The sequence below is a fragment of the Vigna unguiculata genome, chromosome 7, assembly GCF_004118075.2.
Source record: "Vigna unguiculata cultivar IT97K-499-35 chromosome 7, ASM411807v1, whole genome shotgun sequence".
NCBI lineage: Eukaryota > Viridiplantae > Streptophyta > Magnoliopsida > Fabales > Fabaceae > Vigna > Vigna unguiculata.
In genome coordinates, this window is record NC_040285.1 from 38,102,452 (window position 1) to 38,121,201 (window position 18,750).

At 33.2% G+C, this 18,750-nt stretch overlaps 2 protein-coding genes across 4 annotated transcripts; one reads left to right on the forward strand and one right to left on the reverse strand.

The window, feature by feature from the left end:
- Positions 1-1,470: 1,470 nt before the first annotated feature.
- Positions 1,471-7,165, reverse strand: LOC114192020 (elongator complex protein 2). Of its 3 annotated transcripts, XM_028081557.1 has the most exons (10): positions 6,927-7,165; positions 6,745-6,832; positions 6,463-6,548; positions 6,174-6,327; positions 5,920-6,080; positions 5,139-5,810; positions 4,532-4,853; positions 2,783-3,000; positions 2,309-2,486; positions 1,471-2,018 (listed from the first exon to the last, which is right to left on the reverse strand). In XM_028081557.1, the coding sequence occupies exons 1-10, from the start codon at positions 7,068-7,070 to the stop codon at positions 1,531-1,533; spliced, it is 2,511 nt and encodes an 836-aa protein (XP_027937358.1). In that variant the 5' UTR covers positions 7,071-7,165; the 3' UTR covers positions 1,471-1,530. The 3 variants fall into 3 exon arrangements, with proteins under 3 accessions (XP_027937358.1, XP_027937360.1, XP_027937359.1); XM_028081559.1 differs by lacking the exon at positions 6,927-7,165 and having other exon boundaries at positions 6,174-6,221; XM_028081558.1 differs by lacking the exon at positions 6,927-7,165 and having other exon boundaries at positions 6,463-6,553; positions 6,745-6,814.
- Positions 7,166-11,098: 3,933 nt separating this feature from the next.
- On the forward strand, positions 11,099-17,476 carry LOC114189731. Its single transcript, XM_028078395.1, has 10 exons — positions 11,099-11,528; positions 11,622-11,699; positions 12,617-13,333; positions 13,461-13,563; positions 14,434-14,534; positions 14,640-14,814; positions 16,094-16,264; positions 16,354-16,454; positions 16,808-16,931; positions 17,055-17,476. Exons 1-9 carry the CDS (start codon positions 11,277-11,279, stop codon positions 16,862-16,864), a joined length of 1,755 nt encoding a protein of 584 aa, XP_027934196.1. The 5' UTR covers positions 11,099-11,276; the 3' UTR covers positions 16,865-16,931; positions 17,055-17,476.
- Positions 17,477-18,750: the final 1,274 nt, after the last annotated feature.

The window sequence follows — 18,750 nt, forward strand, 5'->3', positions numbered from 1 at the left end:
TCTCAATATTATCCGACTAGACGCTTTCAAGATTATGCAGCTGCCTACGCTAAAACGTTGTGATCCGTGAGTTATAATAAAATCCTGGGACTAGTGGTTGATGCTGACTCTGCTTCAAACAACTTATTGCATACCTGTGATGTATTATTAACATTATCATCCACATTAATGACGGAGCTAGCAATTGTCAAATGGCTTATGGTCCCTACCTCTCCAATGTCAACGTAGGTCAGTGTCCCTCACCATCCCATAATCTGGGTTTTTCTTGGAAGAATGCTACCGATTCAATGAACATAATTGGTGCATTATTGCCGACAGAGGTTTTAGGGAGCCTTAGTCCAAAGTGGAAGTTGGGTTGATCATGGAAACCCATATGACTATGAGAAAAGCATGGAAGAATAGTGTGTGTACGTACACCCCACCCAAATTAATGCCATGTTTTAATTAGTACCATCACCCTTGCCCTTTGCTTCCAAGAACTGAATCCCATCAATGAGCCATTTTCTAAAATTTGATTCTCTGCCTCCCAAGTTTTAATGGATGGTCGGAGTGTCCAAGGCACTGAGTAAAAAGCTGCCTATCAATGGCCCCACTCATGATCATCATAAAGTTTTACTTCTCTTCAATTTTATTCACCAGATACACTTGCCTTCTCGGAGCTCCCACAGTTTTTAAAAAGACACTGATGTTAAATCAGAATCATCTACTTCAAAGGGTGAACAATATATCTGTCATAATGAACATAACACGTTTACATATTCTCAATGGAATATTCGAAGCTTTTGCCTTTGTTTGGAAGTGGGAAAGGAAAGGATGAACAGAACATTTATTAATTCATAACATCCGTGTAATACTATATGAGAGAATAAAGATTGCAATTCTACAAATCTTTTCCTTTCCTTTTTTTAGCATGTATCTCTTTTTCTTCCTTTGATAAAAGAACGAGATAATCTTCCCATATTCACTCGAATATTAGCATATCATTTAGGCTTGAATCCACAATCGACACAATGAACAATTCTTAATCGATGAAGGTTGGCAAGCATATGCTCGTTTATGACTATTTTATGCATAAAACAACATTTTCGTCCTAATTTTCACTTAAATCACTTTCAAGCATTTCATTACAAAGTTCTCACCCTCTCACCACGGTCTCAACGTTAATTTCGCGAGACAATGACAAGTGCTAAACTGAAGACCGTTATTAGAGACACTTTTGGAGGGTATGATTACCCGCAATTCACATGGTAATGATGTAACGTGCCCAGTGACTACGGGCTCATTTTTCGGACAATGAAAAAGAAAATACGATAAATATTATTTTAATGGCGTGACACCAAATAATTTTACAAAATGGACCTAATGAGCTCTGTTTATGTAGCCGAATGCAATTCCTGACAATAGAAGTAACACTAATAGGTATTTCTGGAGAAGAAGAACGCAAGCTATAAATTTTCTTCGCCATAGGTATGAGGATCAAAAATCAATCTACATATATATCAAAAATGAAGGGGGAACAATAATCTAATTCTAAACCGTTACATCAAACACTCTTACACAATTATCAGCTCCGCAAGAAGCAAGTTGAAGACTCGTGTGATCTTCCTGATTTTTCTTCCACGCTAAGCGGTTTACAGCAGAGGCATGGCATATAAAAGGATCTATACGTACGACAAGAGCAGCAACCAAACCTGGTGCTGCTATGCAACCATCATCTGCTCTGTTATAAGATAGATTCCACAATTCTATTTGCCCATTTTCCATTCCAACAGCTAGAAGTCCGTGATCCCTTTGATTATGGAGACCAACCCAAGATAACGCTGTCACACTACTCATAAATGGAGGCAAAGTCATAAGCTGTCGGATGGATGAATCCTTTTCAACGGCCCAGATTTTCACCGTCTTATCCCGTGAGCCTGTTGCGAATTCATGACCATGAGGATTCCATGAACATGACCAGATAATCCGCTTGTGCCCCTCCTGCCTCGCAAGAAGACTATAATTGATTTCACCGGACCCTGTAACCACAAGTTAGTGATTAGGATGTCTGTTGAGTTGTAGTAACTAAACCCTAAATCCGAAATCTTAAAAACAAAAACTTGCAACTGTTACAGTTCTGAAAGAGTCCCAGTAAATGATTGTGAATATTTAGCTTCAAGATAAGAGTTAGCTCAGTTTCATTAGTTTTGTGCAGATTTGAGACTTATCATTCCATTTCAAGTAATGTCAAGTGTGAACCACGGAAAATCACCAAATGATGATATCAAAATGGTGCAAATCTATGTCTAAGAAATGAGGATGTGTGTACCTGTTCTTGTGATTGAAAAAACAGAGAACTGACGATCCCTTGAGACAGTTAAAAGAAAGTTGTCGTCATGTGAGAATTCCATCTGTGTCACTGTTAAACTGTGGGATTGCAAGCGGCCAACGGCTTTCCATGAACCAACCTGCCAAAGCCATACCTCTGCCACAGCAGCAGACTGAGCCTGTATTGCATAGAACAAATGTCCAAATGATACATAGCAATTTCAGTGATAAAGCAGAAAGGGGAACAAGGTTGAGACTGCCTAGCAGAACAATCTAAGCCAACTTGATTGAAGTTAATTCATATCCAATGTAGGGAAAACCCACTTAATGAAGAAGATTAATCCAATAAGGAGTGTCTACCCCTCTAGTTATGAGATATGCAAGCACAGAGGATTTCAATATAAGTAGGCATTTGATCTTCTGTGTAACGATGGTAATCATACAGGTTCGTAGCTAGATGAATAACACTACATACCTTACATGAAGAAGCAACAAGCTCACCCCTATGATCGCAGCATAAAGAAAATAGTTCATTTCCATGCCCATATAGTTTATGTGATTCAGGCCAAAGTGTATGCCAAGCCAGTTGATCTTCAATTGGAGGTTCGGTGAAAACAGTTGGAACAGCGTCCGGAATAGTTTCAAGGGTGTCAATACCATCGATGCCACTTCTCTCGGGGATCTCATGCACAGCTGCGATGTAGAAATACTCTAAAAATTATAAACTTTCAAAAGACTAACAGTTCAACATGCAAGGAAAAATGTATATTTGTTTTAAAAGTAGCACACAGTATCTTCCTAACTCTAATAAAGCAAATCTACACCCAATATACCAGTTCAAATCTCTGAGTGACCAGTTATCTCAGTCAGTTTATCTTGAAACCAGGTTCAGAAAAAATGTACCATTTTTTAATTTGTGAGAAATCAGAGTCTACTGAAGGCAAGTGACCAGTGCGCTAACGAACAAGCACAAAATAGTCATCAATCTCAACTAGAGTTCTGAACTGGCTAACTCTAAAAATGCTATAGCAGGATCACCATTATTCTAAATACTATAATACCAACAGTAACTTATAACTGCACATACGAAACAACAATTAACCCAAAACTACAAAAAATCATAATAAAAAAAATCACAGTTTATGGTCACAATCACTGTCAATCTAACAGCAAACATAATAAAAAAGTCAAAATCAAAGATGATACCTGATAGAAAGGAAGACTGATTTCATCAATTTGAAAATACCAGGACTTAAAAACAAGTTCAATCAACAGTACAGAACTAAAAACATGTTTTCTTTAAAAAAAAAGAAAAAGAAAATAGCAAGATAATCTTTTGTGTAGGGCTAAATGAGGAAAAAGAAACAGAACACGATAAAAAAAATTAGTCGTATAGAGTATGAAGCACAATATAAAAAGAAAGACAAAATTTTGCTGAATACTTTACCCAAACAATGATGTTTCACGGGTATGAATGAATTTTTTGATTCATGCATCATGGTAGCGCTGCAATTCTGTTAGCTCACAAAATCTGCTACTTTTGCTCACTATTGAAAACAGTTCCTCTATTAGAATCTCATTGTGGCCAAGGGTTCCGCACCATCAATATCATGATGTAGTGCACTATTGACTACTATGAGAGAATAATGATCTAAAATTCACATTTCTAAATTAGAGGCCTTCCTACAATAGGCCAGGCAGTAGAAAGAAACAACTACATAGTTCTGATTAAAAAGTTTACATCACTGCCACAAGGGAAAATTTAGAAGTCTATTTCCCGAGAGCTTATATGTTCAACAGATTAAACAGAATAGATGAGTCAATTGAGCTATTATGAGACTTCTACACATACCACTGCCCATTTCAAGCAGTAAATACTAGGGTTGAGTCTAGTATTTAAAAGCATGTTAATATTGAAATATTGAAAAAGTTAACCAGTAAATTACATTGAATTATGAATTAGCTTAGGTTGGTGCACATTTTACCTGATTATTAAGATTAATAAACTACATGGTTATATTTTTTTCTCTTACCTAATAGCATTCATTTTTAGTCTCAACCAGTGGATACATCCATCCGTGTAATTACAACCATGTGTAATAACTAGAAAAATCAACACCAAAGATTACATCGAGAAAGAAAACCAACATTTTTCCAAAACGGCCTAAATTCCCTGACATGCTTCACATCACCATCAAGTTTAACTTTCAACAGAATAACTGACCTTGAACATAAATAGGTTTCTGTGATAGTCCAAGAGCTGACATGTTTGCACCCAAAATCTGAACATTTCCTAAGATATCATCAGAAGAACAAGACTTCTGCAGAGTAGCATTATTTAATGTCTTAAGAAATGATAACGGGGCTTCAAATACTCTGGCAACTTTTTCATCAGCTCCACTGACAAAACGATGATTACCCTTCCCATGAATAACTGCCAAACAATTTATATCATGACCATGAACTTGAGGACGAGATATTTCATGCCAAAATCCTCCATCTTGGAGAGAAGCCTCAACTTTCCATGGAGCATAAATTCTAGTTGTCTGCAATTTTTCATATAGCCGCAGTTTCAGAGCCAATTCAAATTCAATAAAAATATTCAGTTATTATTTGAACAACAAGCTGACGAAACTAAAACAATTGCACAAGCAGCTTGAATTTCATTTTTTTTTTCTTCTGAAGTACAAAATTATGTTCTTACGCAAATTAGATAACAGGGTCAAGCCGTTTACAAATTCTAAAAAGCAAGCTCACAGAAAATCATGAGATAAATTAATAGACGTGATCGGTAGTTTATAACTTTTGCAGACCGAATGTGTTTTAAATACCTGGTCGTGACTGGCAGATATAATATAATCACCAGATCTAGCCCAGGAAATATCAGTAACAGGTGCAAAATGACCAGAGGGAACCTTTTGTGGCAGCCAATTATCATTACCAACATTTCTCCAAAGATGGAAAGATCCACCATATCCATGTGCTAAAATTGAATCTCCATTGGGGCTCCAATGACCACCATAGAAACCCAGAGCACAGTGGCTTAGTTCCCCAACAGTGACAACATTCATCCAGACACCAGAAGTCTTTTCAGGTTGCCAGATCATCATAGTCTTGTCCATAGATGCAGATAAGATACTTTGTGGTTGATAATAGGTATCCCCTTCTAGGGATGAAACCAAGGGGGGTTGCCACGTTACTGAATATACCCAATCCTCATGTCCAATTAAAAGAGATTCTAAGGATATCTGAAAAGAAGATGAACCAGCCAAAAGTACAGGACCTTCTATATAGGATGATAAGCTTATTTCCCCTTTCTTGTATATGCCATTTCCATTCAACATAGAGCTGCGTAATGCCATCTTCCAAATTCGTATGCCTTTATCCTGAGATGAACTAACCAGAAAAATATTGTTTGCTTCCCCATTCACATTTATAGGCAATGAGAAGTCCAAACTCCGGATCCAATCTGTATGGCCTTTTAGCTCACATGCATGTACAAGCTGGGTTCATAAGTAAAAGAAGAGTTTAATATTTTAAACATAAACCAACATAAAACACAAGATACCAAAAGTTCATGTTAATAATCTACAATTATGTGGATGCAGATACCTTTCCTGTCCTTCCACCACAATAAAGATGAACTTTGTTATCCAATCCTCCCATTGCGAGGACAATTTGCCCACAATCTCCAGGCAATTCAGCTAATGATAGGGCTACCATAGATTTAGATCCAATCGAGAAAGAATCCAGGCATGACAATTTACAGTCACCTAAAATGATGAAGCACGTCTCAATTAATGATCATTATCAAATGACTAACATTGTACTAAACAGAATTATTATCATTGAGAACTGCGGCTTACCGCTACCAGTCATTGGAAATACAAGTTCCCATACACACACAGTGCAATCTGAAGAAGTAGAAGCAAACATTGCCTCAGTTTGGGAAACCATAATTCCACTAATGCACGTAACACCTTTTTTGTGCAATTGTGGCAGTTGTAACACTTGCCTCCACTAAAAACAATTCAAAGACAAATACGCAAGAAACAATAATTTATAATTAATCTAAATTCCCAACAAACAAATTTCTCTCATAATTTATTCGTAAAAAACTTGAGGAAGAAAAAACGACAATCAAAGAACACATACCTTCCCATCCGCAAGGGACAGTTCCCACAAAATAATAGCACCATCTGCATCCCCAGAAAGCAAATAATGCTGCGCCAATTGTTTTGCTGCACTTCAAAGGGGAAAAGGATATCAAACATTGATTAAAAAAATTTAAACATTGAAACTGGTCCAGTAATTTCACAACAACTCACTATATCGTTATGCCAAATAGTTTTATTCAAGTTAAACTTCACCAGAAAAAAAAATACAAAAAATGAGCTTGCAGACTTCGAGTTGATGAGAGATGGAGAAAGCGAGCACCTTTAAATAGAAACTTGGAAGTTGGGAGCCAGTGGGTGCAATTCACAACTGCCTTGTGACCCGGAAGAGTAGTCACAATTTGAGCACTCTGCGAAAAACAAAAGGATGAATAAAAAGAAAGGAAAATAAAATCTAAGAAAAAAGGTGAGTATAAAAGTAGAAAAGGGTGGAAGAAAGAGGACCTTGGGGCAGAAAATAGCAACGGCGTTGTGAGCTCCAAAAGAGACGAAACCAGAAGCACCCCATGAAACGTTGTTCACTATTCTGTTGCATCCCGCTCCAATAAACACCCTTTTCACTTCCACTTCACCGCCGCCGCCAGGCATTTTCACTTTTCACGCACTGTGCACGCAGGGAGAAACTTTGAAGGCGGCGAAAGCTTTTGATTTTGGGTTCTCAGGCGAAAATAGAGCCAAAACCGATCGTAAGAAAGAAGAAAGAGAATTGGGCCCCAAGTGGGCTTCTGGTGCTTCTTTTGTAATGTTTGGTTCAATTTTTGGCGGAAAAACAAAGCCCAGATAGAAAGTTCATTCTTCGTTTTGAGCAATATCAATACAATGCTTTATTAATTTAACAAATATCAATACAATGCAACTCTTCAAATTGTAATTTTTGAATACATTATAATAGTATAGATGCATCAATTAAAAAATCACTAGTAATATAATAATATTATCCTCAACTTTATCATTTTTATTAGAATTTAAATTCATATATATATATATATATATATATATATATATATATATATATATATATAAAGATTTCCTTTTTTGTCAACTTTTCAAAATATCAATTTTATCCTTTAAATATAATAATTTATTAAATTTTAAAAAATTAACCGTTATTTTCACAAACTTTTTATAAAATCTCTACTTCTTTTCTTCTTCTTTATTTATAAATGGTTATTCTTTTATCTGTTATGATATATTTCACTTTATTTTTAATAAATATAATTTTAATATATATATTAACTTAATAATATTATAATATTATCACCTAATATATATATATATATATATATATAATATTATTTAAAATCTTCTACATTGATGTGGAAAAAATTCTTTGGAGATTCCATGCAAGTATGTTGTTAAATTAGACAATACTTTTCTTATTTGGTAAACAATTTTCCTACTCTATTAAATGCAACTCTACGAGATAAAAATACAACATCTTTTTACTAATATTTACAATTGTTTAAATTGAAACAAGAGACACAACAATATGGTTCTTCATAACCTTGTATAGAGACATCATTCAAGAAAACGAATAACGGCTTAAATTCACAAGTAAACTTTTCCCAAAAGTTTAGAAAAATACTTATTTTACATAAATACTGATGACAATCTATTTAGCACTAATGCAACATATTTAAAAAGAACTTTCTCATTTTTGTAAAAAATTTCAGATTTATTTAATACAGTATATTTGCAAATTTTGTGTGCAAAACTTGTCTGTAATAATTATCAAATCAATAAAAATAAATTGACGTGGACAATTATTTTTAGTTGTTTTTTGAGATTTACTTCACAAATGGCTTGAATTTTAAAGATATAATATTTAATTTAATATTAAAATTATCAAAACGGATAATTCGGTTCGGTTCGGCTTGACCAATTATGGGTTGATCATCTAATGAGCCAGCTCAATCAAATTCACTTATTAGCGAATCAAACAAATTATAATCCAGTTCGGCCCATCACGGGTTTGTGGGTTAAACGTATTGACTCACGAACTCACTTAAATACAAAAAATACAATTTTTTTATTTTTATTCTTCAATCAAAACTAAATTATAATTATAGTTAAAATCTAAATAAACTTAAATACAATTCAGATATAAATTATTGATGTGTTGACTAAAAAAATAACTTAACATGACCCAAATACAAAGTTTAACTTAACAAAAAACACTTATATGATCATTTATTTGTGGGTTGATAACGGCTCACTACGGTTTAATTCGGATGAACCGAGTAAAAATTAAACCGGAATTAAAAGTTGTAAAAAAATTTCAACCCAACCCAACCAAACTCGTGATGGACAAACTCAATTTACTAGGGGGTTCAATCCATTTTCACATTTCCAGAAGGTTGGCCACATTAAAAGTGTGAGCGAGAATAATAATAATAATTAGGGAATTATATTCAGATTTTTTCTAAACAACACTTCCAGTATTTATGGTGTCACTGTACAATTGCTAACAATTATTGTCGTGGCTAATCTGGCAATGTTTTCTTTTTCTATTTGGAGGGATGGCGACAACCTAAAATAAACCTTAAGTCTTTTAAGTTTTTCTCATTAATTTTTATTTCTACAAATATCCGATTTCAAAGAAAGCGAACAGTAAAACATATAATGTAGCACACATTTTCTTCTTCTTTGCTTCACCTTTATTTTGTGTTTGGATCCGTTCACTCGGATCAAATAGTAGGAACGAATTATGTTTGGTTCAACTTATTTGAAAGACAGTGCGAGATCTGCGGTTGAGTTATCATTTTTGTTACCTATTAAACCAAAGGGATATGCAGAAAATTCATTTTATCTCGTTGAGTTTACTTATTTGTTTCTGTAATTTAACCTATTAAAATTAACTTCTATTTATCTTTTGACTTTCCACTTTTTTCTTTTATATATTATGCATACATAATTTAAAGAAAACATTACAAATAAAACTTGACAATACTTCTCATTATAAAAATAATAAAAATTTTCTGCAATCAATAAAAATTAAAATAATAAATAATATAATAACAATAAAAATAACGACACAAATAATCAATTATAATTTTTTAATTTCAAATAACAATTTCAATTTCATTTTAACATTATTTTCCTTATTTAAATTTAAATTTGCATTCCATTTATCATGAAAGGTAAATATGAAATTATACAATGTAATCTATTAAAATTAAAAATTAAATAAATTTTATTAATCAAATCATACATAAATTTTCACATACTTTTTTCTGACCTCGACTTAAATCACAACATATCTACTTTAATCCAAACAACTTCATTCTCACACACAAATCAACTTAAATTCATTCTACCAAATTCACATCCCAATCCAAACAACATCATATTAAAGATTTTTATGCAATAAAAAATTCTTTAAATGATAAAAACAAGTCTCTTTAACGCTATTAAAATAAAAATAAATTTAGAAAAAAAATACAGTCTCACAAGTAATTATTTATTTTTCAGTAAAATATATTTAATGTTTTTATTGATTTCTTTACTTTATTATTATTATTATTGAAAACGTAACAAAAAATAATAAAATTATTGTTATTATGATAAATATTTTAATTTGAAAAAAATAGTTAATTTAAAAAAATATTTAAATAAAAATAAAATATTAAAAGATGATTATATGAAGAATAAAATTAATGAAGTAATTATGTTAATTTAAAAGAAAAATTTTGAAGTTTTGAAGGATAAAAATGGAAAATAAATATTTACACCGAAAAATCTCCTATATATAGCATAGAAGTTTAGATTATGTTTTGGTAGAGCTATAAAAATCGATTGGACTCGCGTACGAGTTTGAGTCGGGTTGGGTTTAAATTTTTTTATAAATTTTAATATGGATTGATTTTTGACTTGATCCACCCATGTTGAATCTGTGATAAGTTGAGTTGGCTCACCAACTGACAATTAAAGAGTTACAAAAATATTTTTTGTATTGAGTTGAGTTTTGCATTTAGGTCACGTTAGTTTTTTTTTTTTTAAACTAACATATTAATACTTTGTATTTTTGTGATTTTGATTTATATTTGAAGTTTAACATATTTTGAAATTTATTTAAATTTTAATCAAAATTATAATTTAGTTTTAAGTTAAAATAAAATAAAAAGTTATTTTTTTTAATTAAATAAGTCGATCTATTTAATTCATTAATTCATATAAATCAAATTAGATTGGAAATTTTTTAACTCGTTATCTTAACTTATGGTCCGATCAAACTAGATTACCCCTGCTGAAAGTTAAATGTTTTGGTTGGTCGTACTCCTTTTATTTTCAGTTAGTACTGTGGCTTTCTGTTTTATATATCATCATACCCAGAGATAAAAGTTGAATAAAAACTTAAAATAGTCCTTTACAGTTGCATTGTATACCACCATTGTTATCCATTACTTTTATTAAAACCATCGTTATCTTTTTATAAATACACTTCTCTCTTTTCTTACTTTTTTCTTTCCTTTTCTTTTATTTACTCACTCCATCTTCTGTATCCTTTTGCAGTAAATCAAACAAAGTAAACCTAGAATCATTCTTTTCTGTTTTTTAATTGCAAAAAAGTCACGAAAACTATTAAATACAGAAGACATATCGAAAGGGATCCTCTTCCAAATTTGCAAGTGCAATGTTCTGGATAAAGGGTCAACCGGCATAACAATTTGACTACTTTGAAAAGAAAAAACGAAGTTAGAAAGACAGAAACAGAGAAAGAAAAAGAAACGTTAGAAAGAAAGAAACACCAACATCATACCAAAACCATAATAAAGGGTATAAACACGAAGCTTTATGTTATCCAAAATGTTAACCATGTCGATAGCCATGTCCATGTCCTTCCAATCTGACAAGCACAAAGTTATCTGCAGAGGCTTTTCCACCTTCAGCTCCCTCCCACGCGCCACCGCGCCCTTCCGCCTCAGGGCTTTATCCACCGCCGTCACCGATAAGCCCTCCATTTGCACGGCCGACGAACTTCATTATGTCTCCCTCTCCAATTCCGATTGGAAACTCGCTCTCTGGCGCTACTACCCCTCGCCTCTCGTTAGTTTTCTTTCTTCATTCAAATCGCAGTTTTCTTCTGTTCTCTCCCTATTATTTTGCTAAGATTTCTCACGACACAATTTTGTTTCACAGGCACCTCCGAGGAATCATCCTCTGTTGCTCTTGTCGGGCGTGGGAACTAACGCCATTGGATATGACCTTTCACCTGAGGTATTTAACTTTTTGTTCTTGTGTTTTCTCGATCCCTCCTTTGTAATTGTGAAATTGTGCGAGTTTATGCTCTGTGTTTAGTTTGCCTTTGAAGCATACTTGTCATACAGTCTTTTGTTTCCTTGGTTTTTCAATTTTTTGCATCTCGGAATGTATTGGAATATTATTTGCTTGTGCTGGTAAACTTGTTTCGGAAATTAGTGGGGCAATCTGTTTCTTCTTGACCAATACTAAAAGTCAAAGTAGAAATTATTAATCACTGGCATCATAAATCACTCTCCATTGTCTACAAACAAGAACAGTACCGATCTCTTTCCCTCCCTGAGAATCATGAATAAAGAAGATAGCCTTCTTCTCTGGTTCATAAGCAGCAATGCTTCTAAGCTTCTTTCTATAGATGCATGCATGTCTTGTATCTGGCTTGTAAGATTTTCTTAACTCTTTTTTTTTCAAAAAAAAGCTTTGATACTTAAGGAATACATATTAGTGAAGTATCCAAAAGTATAGATATCATTTGATACGGATATGTGAAACAAATGCAAGTATTGGTGCTTTGTCATCATCCTTTTATTCTTGCATAGGCAACTGCCCATATTTTATTGTTCTTTTTTTTTTTCACCTTAATTTGAATATAAGATATATTGAAGCATGATCAGTGTTTATAAAATAGGAAGCAAAAACGTTCAGTAGTGTATTATTTTAAGTAGCTTTTTGATTGAAAATTCTGAATGCCTCTTCTCTTAAAGAATGCACCAAAGCTACTACTTTTGATTCTGTATTATTAATATTATTAAGCTTTCCTCCATATTTTTTGAGTGTTTAATGATGCTTTCTTACGTAATTATAGCTGGTCGGTAGTACATTCTTTTCTGATTTTATTTATCAGTCTTCCCACTAACACATTGTATGTACTGCAGTCATCATTTGCACGTTACATGTCTGGTCAGGGATTTGAAACTTGGATTCTTGAAGTACGAGGAGCTGGGTTGAGTCTTCAGGGTTCAAATTCTAAAGATATTGAACAATCTGCTAATGCAAAGTCTGAGAAGATGGAGGCTGCTTCAGAAATTGTTACAGCTACCAACGGAACCATGGCTTCAAATAAAGAATTGAATAACATCTCTTGCACCGTATCTGAACCTGAGATTCCTCCTGTCTTAAACGGGGTAGAAACTGAGAATGTGGCCATCAAAGGTGACCTAACTAGGCTGGCTACCGTTTGGGATGAATCAAAGTTGGTGGCAAGATTGACCGAGACTTTTATGTTTTTGTCAGAAAGAGTCTCTGGGTTTCTGAGTGAAAGTCAATCAAGGGTAATGTTTTCCAAATTTCTAGATCAGATTTCAAAACTTTTGGTAGATTCTCAATTATACGAACAATTCAATGAGGTTAGGGCAAAACTTTCCACTTTGTTTGAAACAAAGCAAAACTCTGGTATTACTAGTCAAATAACTGATCTGAGTCAAAAACTAGTAAATATTATTGAGGAAGGTCAGCTATCTGTTTCTCCTCCATTATATGATCTACAAGCTCGCTTTACTTCTACAATAGAAGATTTTCAGAAGCAACTTGACTTGATTGTGAAGTATGATTGGGACTTCGATAATTACTTGGAAGAAGATGTTCCTGCAGCGGTAAGGTGACATCTTATTGTTGGAAAGCTATATATCATTAGCGTTTAAAGTACCTTGTTTTACTTGTTATATACATACAGGTAACTTAGCCTGGCTACATATCCCTTTTATGACTTTATCTGTACAGATAGAATACATTGTGAAACAAAGCATGCCTAAAGATGGAAAATTGCTTGCAATTGGACACTCCATGGGTGGTATCTTGCTTTACTCCATGTTGTCACGGTTTGGTGAGTTTATTGCTTCATTAGTATTAATTTGCCATTGTCACGTTGCTTTTATTTGTTATTGTATTCTTTTCTTGTGTGTACTCTGTTTGACATTTGTGATTGTCTAAACTATAATTTCAATCACTAACAAAGAGGGTTGGGGGAATATTAGGATTTGGAAAAGGGTGATATTATTATGAGGCTCATACATGGAAGACATTTTATCTGTTCTAGGATTAGTCATTAGATATCAAGAATTGGAATCAGTCTTCAACCAATACTTTCACTTTTGGAGGAAACTGCTATGCAACAACTTTGTCTATGAAAATCATCAGCTAGCACTTTATTTTTTTTGGTTTTGATCAAGTCACTGACTATAATCCATATCAATTTGTGAGCCCAACTTGAACCTTCCTGATTAACTAGTAACATGTTTCAAACAATGAGCAACAACAAATCTTTGATGAACCACAACAGTATCAAACTTTCGAACTTAATGAAATTTCATCCTTGTATTGACTGAACGTATGATCAAGTATTAGTTATGCATCATTAGTCTTCTGAATGTGAGACGGGAATAAAGTCAAATGAAGGAATTTATATCTACTCGATGATGATTGGCCATTCATAGAATTATGTTACTCTCAAATCACGTCCACCCTTCTATTTTGCTATCACCACACATTATTTCGTGTTGTAACTTCAGTGACAAATAAAAGAAAAAAATTGTCATAGATGGTAAAACATGTCACTAGTAGCATAGAAGTGTAAATCTAGATCTGCAAGCAGAGTGTTTACATATACTGACTCATTTGTATTTGCATATGCTTGGACATGTATAAAATAAATGTATATGTTATTTACCTGATATTTGTTTTAATTTCATGTAAGGTTCTGAACGAAAAGATCCAAATATTGCTGCAGTGGTCACACTGGCATCATCATTGGATTACACATCATCCAAATCAGCTCTGAAGTTACTGTTACCCTTAGTAAGTGAATAGTTTAGATGTTTTTGGTTACTTCCTTCATAGACTTAGTGATTAAATTTCCATAATTTCTGTTAAGGCACTAAGTTTAGCCACTTCATTGAGCAGGCAGATCCTGCACAGGCCCTCAATGTTCCTGTTGTTCCTTTGGGGGCATTGCTGGCAGCCGCTTATCCTCTTTCATCTCGTCCACCGTATGTATTGTCACGGCTAAATACTTTGATTTCAGCTGAGGACATGATGGATCCAGATTTATTAAAAAGACTTGTTTTGAATAACTTCTGTGAGTATTTCTATCCTTTAGAAATATAAATTATTTGTGCCAACATCTTTTTTACGCAACTTATGTGCCTACACCTAATAGCTTAGCTTTTATGATGATTTTTTTGAACATGGAATCAGAGCTGCTTTGAGAACATGTTTAGGAATTAAACTCTTGTCCCATTCATTTTGAATTTGAGCACACTGTGAAATGGGCTTGTTCATAAGCTTTTTTATGACGTAGCATGGGATGTAGTTTCTTTCCACTGCTGGGTAGTGCCCTTCAGATAGTAAACTTCATTTTGGAACCCAGTAGTGATAAGTTAGTATTTGGGTTGTTATTTCATGACTCAGTTTTTAAAATGCAAACTATTGGTTATTTTCTTTTTAATTACTGAGGTTCAAATCATTTCAGCAGTTGATATTTTAAAGGGACAACCGCTTTATCATTACTAAAATTGAATGAGTTCTTGGCCTTCTGTATGTCTCTTGAGAAAGTATAAAGAGCAATTCATTCTTCAAATATGTATAAAGCGTCAAATCTTCTGGAATTCATTTTTGTTGGACTTAACAGTTGATATTTTAAAGGGTGGCGGAGTAAACCGCTTGTTCATTGAATTATTACTATATGTCAAAATTGAATCATTCCTTGGACCTAGAAAGAAAGTGTAGAAGAGCAACCATTCTTCTAATTTGTATTACAATCGTCAAATCTTGTGGAATACATTTTTTTTGAACTTGACAGTTTGATTTCATACACTTGAATTGGACTCTTACCAGAACTTTTGTTCGACGTGCACTTCTTTCTCATGCTTATTTCAGTAGTTATAATTATCCTGGTGGCTGCATTTCAGAGATATTTGGAATTGTGTGTTATGCATTATTACTTTACATTAATATTCGAAGAGGATATTCAGATAGATCACTAAAGCATATTAAGATGAATAGGATGTTGGAAAAGAAAAATAATTCCTCTGCTTTCGCTAGGTCATTGGACCTTTAAACATAGATAAAGAGAGTAAGATATTAAACTATTAAAAGATGATAGATTGAACAAGTAGTGATGATTTCACCGACTCATTAAATTCAAGTGGCAATCCTGCCAGATGTACGTTCTATATACTGTTTCTTTTGCAATAAAAAGGTAGGGTATTGGGGGGTTAGAACTCTCGTCTGGAGTAACACTATTATAGGCATTGCTGTGTGTGCACATAAATTTTTATTTTTTAATTAGCAAATTACATGTTGACTATTTAATATGAATATAATATCTGACCTTTTGATACAATTACGACTGATAGGCACCATACCCGCAAAACTTCTCTTGCAACTCACTACAGCATTTCGAGAACGTGGTTTATGCAACAGGAATGGGACCTTTTTTTATAAGGACCATCTACACAAAATCAGTACCCCTATCTTAGCTATTGCTGGAGACCAGGATCTGATTTGCCCACCTGAAGCTGTGGAAGGTTTTTTTTTTTTTACCATAGCTGTAGATGCTTTATTTGCATGTTTCTCTGTTTCAAGTAGTGAATTCATGAAGGTATTTTTTGAACAGAAACCGTTAAGTTAATTCCTGAGCACTTGGTTACCTATAAAGTTTTTGGAGAACCTGGAGGCCCACATTATGCACATTATGATCTAGTTGGAGGAAGGCTGGTATGAACTTATTCCTTTGGTTGTTGTCGTTAGTGCCATTTTAGATTAGGAAACTGTCAAGAAGTAAAGAAAAACGAGCTCAGTTTATTTTTGTGATTAATTGGTTTATTGGCTGCCCTACACGAATTTTCTGTCTTTTGTTCTATTCACACCTTTATTCTCCTGTTCATCTACTCTTGATTTTTTTCTTTTGCTTCATTATTAATTTTTGTCCATTTTTAGTCGTCTAATTTAACCACTGATTGTTTTATTCGTATGAAGAATTTGTTTTGGCATAAATAATTGGTCTATATTTTCTTATGCCCACTGCTGCTTTCTTTATGATGTCTTTTGTATGATTATTTTGAGCACAGGCAGTGGAGCAGGTGTATCCCAGTATAATTGAATTTCTTAGCTGTCACGACAAGTGATGTACACCATCGATTTTCATCAAATACATTCTTCCTGGATCATGCTTGATAACTACAATCCAAACAGGTGTGAGATGCCTTTCTTTAATTTCCTTTGTACATAAGTTCCAGCTTATGCTGCACTTACCTACGTGGTTGTTCGTGGTACAGACAACGTAGACAAGACTAATCGTTTGTTTATTTATACTAGGTATACATTAAATTACGAAGAAAAGTTCAAATAATTTATAACAGACCTTTTCTACTTTGGAGCAAGGGGATTGGCTTTTTTTATTGTTTCCTAACCACAGCAGCAGAAGGTAGGAAATATGGTCGAGGATATAGAAAAAAAAAATAGGAATTACAAAGAGTCTAATCGTTTTCTACAGCATTTTCTCTGAATTTTTGTGAAGTATATGTACACAATTTCCTACATGATTCTCCACATTCTGGCTGTACCCTGCCCACTGGAATTGTTTCACCAACTTGTGTATGTGCGTGCATGATAAGGCCCCTTCGATCCGAGTTTCTATCAAAATTGCACAGATACTTTAAAAATGTGACAACCTTTTTTTTTGTACAATGTTCACAGGAAAACTATAATTTGTAACTCCATGCATATTTTTATTTGAATTTTTTTGAGCGCAGATGGAATGATTTTTTACACACTAGAAAAATCATTTGAATTGAACATAAAATTAATATGCATTTGATTTAAATGTAACATTGAACGCGAATTTTATTTGGATTAGTTTTCTTTAGTATTTTACGAGTTGCGTTTATTTTTAATTTGATAGCTGGAAAAATAAATTGGCATTCTACAAAATCTAACACTTAAGTTCTATTAGTTTTTAGAAGTTGTCACGTTTACTTGATAATAAATGTAATAAAATATAATAAAAAAAGTAATGTGATAATAATGATAATATATCATCAAAATTATTTATGGTTGGAATATTCCCTGACATACATAGCGGAAGTCGGTGGCTTGATCCAATTAGATAGGTAAAAAGTAGTTTCCTTACCAGATTAAAGGTTTATATTAACTTTGTTTTGATTTAATGTATGAAAAATAGACAATATTAAAATAAAGTACGACTTTTAGTTAATGGTTTGAGCATTGCTTTCTTATCTTTGATAGAGCAGAACATTTTTAAATTATAAGATGAGAGACAAGGTAAGAACCTCTTAAAATATAAGAATTAATCATGCCACGAGAGTTGGTAGGTGTTTAAAGAGTTCAAGGTTTTATAAATCTTTAGGTTTAATTGGTTTAATTAGTCGGATGGTACCCACTTTCATTTAAATTTGTCAGTTTGATACCCACATGTCAATCGTCCCAACTTTTGAAGAAGTGTCTCAATCAGGTCTTTTCTAGACAAAAAATATTAAAGTCGTTAACTTAATTCATGATTTTTACCACTAAATTTTAATATAAATATCAATACTTAATTTTATAAGCCATTTTAAATATCAATACCGTTAAGGTGTTAATAATTTTGTGCTAAAAAGGACATATTTGAAGCATATTTTCAAAAGTGGAAATTCAATTGACATCTTTGTAAGAGCGGGTACCAAACTGACATATCTAAACGAAAGTGGGTACCATCCCACTGATTAAACCAAATCTTTATATAACATTTCACACTTTTAATGTGGGTCTCAAGGCTTATATCTTTTAATGTGTGGCTCGAGCCAGAAGTTGATGAACTCTTCAACACACCAAATTCATTGCACTACAATATTAGTTACCTGTTACCCCGCCATCACTACTACATTCAATTCAAAATCTGAATGCATTCATTTCATATACATCCCTACTATTTATGTTGTGTGTTCAACGTATCTATTTTCATTTTTTCATTTATGTCTGACTTCTTTTTCACACACTCAGCACTCCCAATAAT